General features: G+C 59.9%; 2 protein-coding genes across 2 annotated transcripts; both read right to left on the minus strand.

Moving 5' to 3' along the window:
* Positions 1-30: 30 nt before the first annotated feature.
* LOC105568116 lies at positions 31-924 on the minus strand (the record flags this gene model as incomplete). The annotated part of the gene is made up of 2 exons (XM_012023525.1): positions 504-924; positions 31-420 (listed from the first exon to the last, which is right to left on the minus strand). Coding segments are annotated over exons 1-2 (811 nt in total), but the record flags the coding sequence as incomplete, so codon positions are not given.
* Positions 921-2,816, minus strand: LOC105568124. Its single transcript, XM_012023536.1, has one exon. It carries the CDS (start codon positions 2,814-2,816, stop codon positions 921-923), a length of 1,896 nt encoding a protein of 631 aa, XP_011878926.1.
* Positions 2,817-3,590: the final 774 nt, after the last annotated feature.

Genomic DNA, 3,590 nt, shown 5'->3' on the forward strand with positions numbered 1-3,590 from the left:
CCCTTCTTCTCGCGCGGGTGACTTCCGCACGGAGGTCCCCGATTTCCTGTGTCCACCAATATGTGGCTCTACGGGCAGAGTAGGCTGCTCTCGGCATAGCCTGGTCGCAGGCACGTGTCAGGGCCTGCCTGAGCCACCTGGTCTCCTCCTCTATGTCCCCCTCATGCATCAGCTGCTTCCTCGGGATCCACAGCTCCGCTGCCAGGGACGCCTGCAGCTTGTCAGGGTCGATCTTCTTGGTCGCCCATCTGAGCGGCCTCCTGAGTCGCCCCGCTCGTCCCTTCGTGTTGGAGTTAGTTGGACCTCCATTTCCAACATGAGGTGATCCGAGAGGATATCCACCTCCTCGGCCACTCTCCATGCCGTAATGATCCTCTCCGCCGCAGGGGAAATCCAGGTGATGTCTATCACCGACTCCCCCTGCGGCCTCACGCACGTACTCGTTGTGCCCGAGTTTAGGAGCCGGAGGCCCAGGCGGTCCGCCCACGCCTCCACCTCCGCACCTTTGCAATCCGGCCGCCGGGAACCCCACAACGCCGATTTGGCGTTGAAGTCCCCGGCGACCAGTATTGGCCTCGGCAGAGACGCATTGACCTGCGCCTCTAGGTCGTCGAGCCGCTCCTCCAGTTCGGCGCGGGACAGGCTGGGTCTAAGGTAAACCCCTATTACCAATAGGGGGCCCCATTCCACCATAACCCAGCCTGGCCCCTCTCCTTTCTTGCAACAGGGCACCTGTTGTTCCTTCGTGCGTCGCCAGTGGATAGCTGCCGATCGTTCCGCATTCGTCGCCCAGCATGGGTGACGATCCGGGATTTTCCAGGGCTCTGCGATTATCGCCAGGCCCGCACCACGCTCCGCCATGGCCTGCAGGATCAAGTCCTGGGCCCGACGGGCGTGGTTGATGTTCGCCTGGACGATTCTCATTGGGGTGAAGGCGAAGCCGTGCTGGCCCCCTCCTGGCCCTCTCCCTCTCTTGGTATACTGGTCCCAGCCCTGGGTTGCCTTCGCTCGAGCGTGGCCGGGGTGTTCATCTCCGCCAGGGGGGCGTCTACCTCCATGGCTTCTTGGTGCGTATGTTTCCCGCCAGCCTGGCTCCGCGGGGTCTGCGGTATCGCCTGCTGCCGATCCTCCATGCGCCTCCTCTGTTTCGCGGCCTTCTTCGAAGGCAGTGGGCAAGCCTTGTTCCCGGCTTTATGGTTTGCCGGGAGCCCTTTCTCCGAGCATACCGGGCATTTGGGCTCGGCACGGCACGTTGAGGCCTTGTGCCCGGCTTCCCCACATCTACAACAGATTTCACTTCTGTCCTTTCCACGGCACTGGGCCCTGACGTGGCCCCTCTCCAGGCACCTGAAACAGATCAGGGGCCTGTTCTCCAGTAGCTCCAGCCTTGCTCTCACCCAACCAATCTTTACCCTACCCGCGGCAGCTGCCTTCTTTGCAGCCGCCAACGGGCATTGGGCCCAGATGGTCCCGAGGCCATTCGGGGCAGGTTTGACCTCTCCAGTCTTGACTTCCGTGGGGGCGCATCCTCCCGCCTCTGCCACTGCCTCCTTCACGTCCGTCACCGTGACGGAGTCGTCCAGATCGCGAATTCGTAACTCTGCCATTTTGGCAGGACGCGTGACCTTGACGCCTTCTCGATCTCCAATGACCGCTCTCATCTTATCGGCCAGAGAATCCGCTTTTTCTTTGGCATTCTCGCCCGATATCTCGAGAATAATCGCCCCTGTTTGGGCTCTCCTGGGTCTGAGAGTGTCTATCCCCAGTTCCTCGAGATTTATTTGGGACTTGACGAGTCGCATCCCTTCCGCGTAGGTCTCCGGGGGGCACGTCAGCGTGACCGCTTGCGTCCTGGGGTTCCTTTGGCCGCCAGTCTTCTTTGGCGCCTTCTTCTCTGGGGCAGTCGGATTGTCCTTGGGCGCCGTCCCCTTTGGTCCTGCGTCACTCTTCTTGCGGAGGCCTCGTTTGGCCACTTCGACCCAGGTGCCTTGAGACTTTGATCTGGACCTCGATCTCTGCCTCGTACTGACCCGGGCCTCCTCTCTAGATCTGTCCGCCGACTTAGTCGGTCGGACCTCTCCGCCGGTTTTGGTCTGCGGCTTCTGGACGTTCCCCGCCGCTTTAGCCTTTGCCGGCGCTTTCGTTGTTTTAGGCTGGGCGTTCTTACTCCCCTGGCCCTTCGTCTCTCCCTTTCTCATAACCCCTTTTGCCTGTTGGCTACTCGGGGCTACTTTAGGTTGATTGGCGACAACTGTTTTTCCTCCAGCTGGAGGGAATATCGCTATGGCGCCCTCGCACCTCGTCACTAGGTTCGCGATATTCTGCTTGACGGTTTTTGCATCTCCCGTCAGCATCTCCTCTACGGAGATCCCTTTCAGGACCTTCCTGGCTTTCTCAAGGGCCTTACTTTCTGAGGCCCCTTCGAGCTCCTTCTCCTTTCCCCGCAGCGCCGGTCTTAGCGCCACGGTGTGCGGCACGCGCTCCTCTACCGCTCTCGCTTCCGTCTGCACGTCCATCCGCTCCACCTCAGGTTGCGGTGGGCTCGGCCGTGCGGTGCGCACCCCCTCGTCGTCAGAGGATGTATCCGCCACCCTCTGGATCTTCCGCTTCCTCGTGGACGCAACCCCCTCTGATTGCGTCTTTTGCGCGAGCAGGGACTTCAGCTGGAGCACCTGGTTCTCCAGCTCTTTGATCCTGTCCCTCAGGCTTTCCACTACCACGGGGTTTCCCCCTTCCTCGGCATCTATTGCCTTACCCGCCAGTACTTTCGTGCCAGCCCCGATCTTGGTAGTAGCTTTGTATAGCTGGTGTACCATGGGACCCTGTAGGTTTTTTTGACTTCTCCGCCACTTTTATAACCGCGTGTGTGTTCTCCGTCATCTCCGCCGATATTTGGGCCGGGGTCATCGACTCCATCTGACGGATTACCTCTCGCTCGGGCGTGATGTTTCTCCTATCCCTTAGGTTAGGGAGCACCCGCTTGTCCAAGATTTGTTTTAGCGTCCTGGCCTTCTCCTTTAGGAGCTTTACCTCCCTCGAGGCGGCTAACCTTTGCCTCATCAGGAGGTATTTGCCGACGGTCGGGGGGCGACCTCGGCGATCTCTCGGCTCCTCTTCGCTTTCATCCTCATTGGCGTCGGGCATCTTTCCGCATCGGATTCTTCGAGCTCCGGGAATGTAATCCTCTCGGCCGTTTTCGCGTGCGTGTCCTCCACCTCCGTGTCGGAATCGACTACAACTTCGACCTCCGGTGTTGGGGGCCTCTTCTCCAGGCTGCGCTTATACGACGCTGGGCCTGCCCTGGTTCGTCCCTTCGATGTTGATGGGACCTCCGCACTCCCCTTCTCACTGGTTCCGGCGGCTGCCCTTTCCACCACTCGCGCCTTTGTGAGGTCAGCGGCGATTCTTTCCGCTTCCTCTAGCGCTAACGGGTTCTTCCATTCGAGCGCGGGAGCGTTGCCGCGTCTCCTGGAATCGCCCTTCACCTTGTCGCTTGCATCTTTTTTATTTTTTTGGGTTTGTTTGTTGTTTGACTTGGACATTTGGCAGAGATTGTTTTCATCCGGTTCGGCCACTATGGCACCCCCACC

This window comes from Vollenhovia emeryi, unplaced genomic scaffold (genome assembly GCF_000949405.1).
Source record: "Vollenhovia emeryi isolate VEMERY1.0 unplaced genomic scaffold, V.emery_V1.0 DF942648.1, whole genome shotgun sequence".
NCBI lineage: Eukaryota > Metazoa > Arthropoda > Insecta > Hymenoptera > Formicidae > Vollenhovia > Vollenhovia emeryi.

Bases quoted from the DNA above. Each gene is read 5' to 3' on its own strand.
- LOC105568124 (XM_012023536.1), bottom strand. From the start codon at position 2,816: ATGGTACACCAGCTATACAAAGCTACTACCAAGATCGGGGCTGGCACG.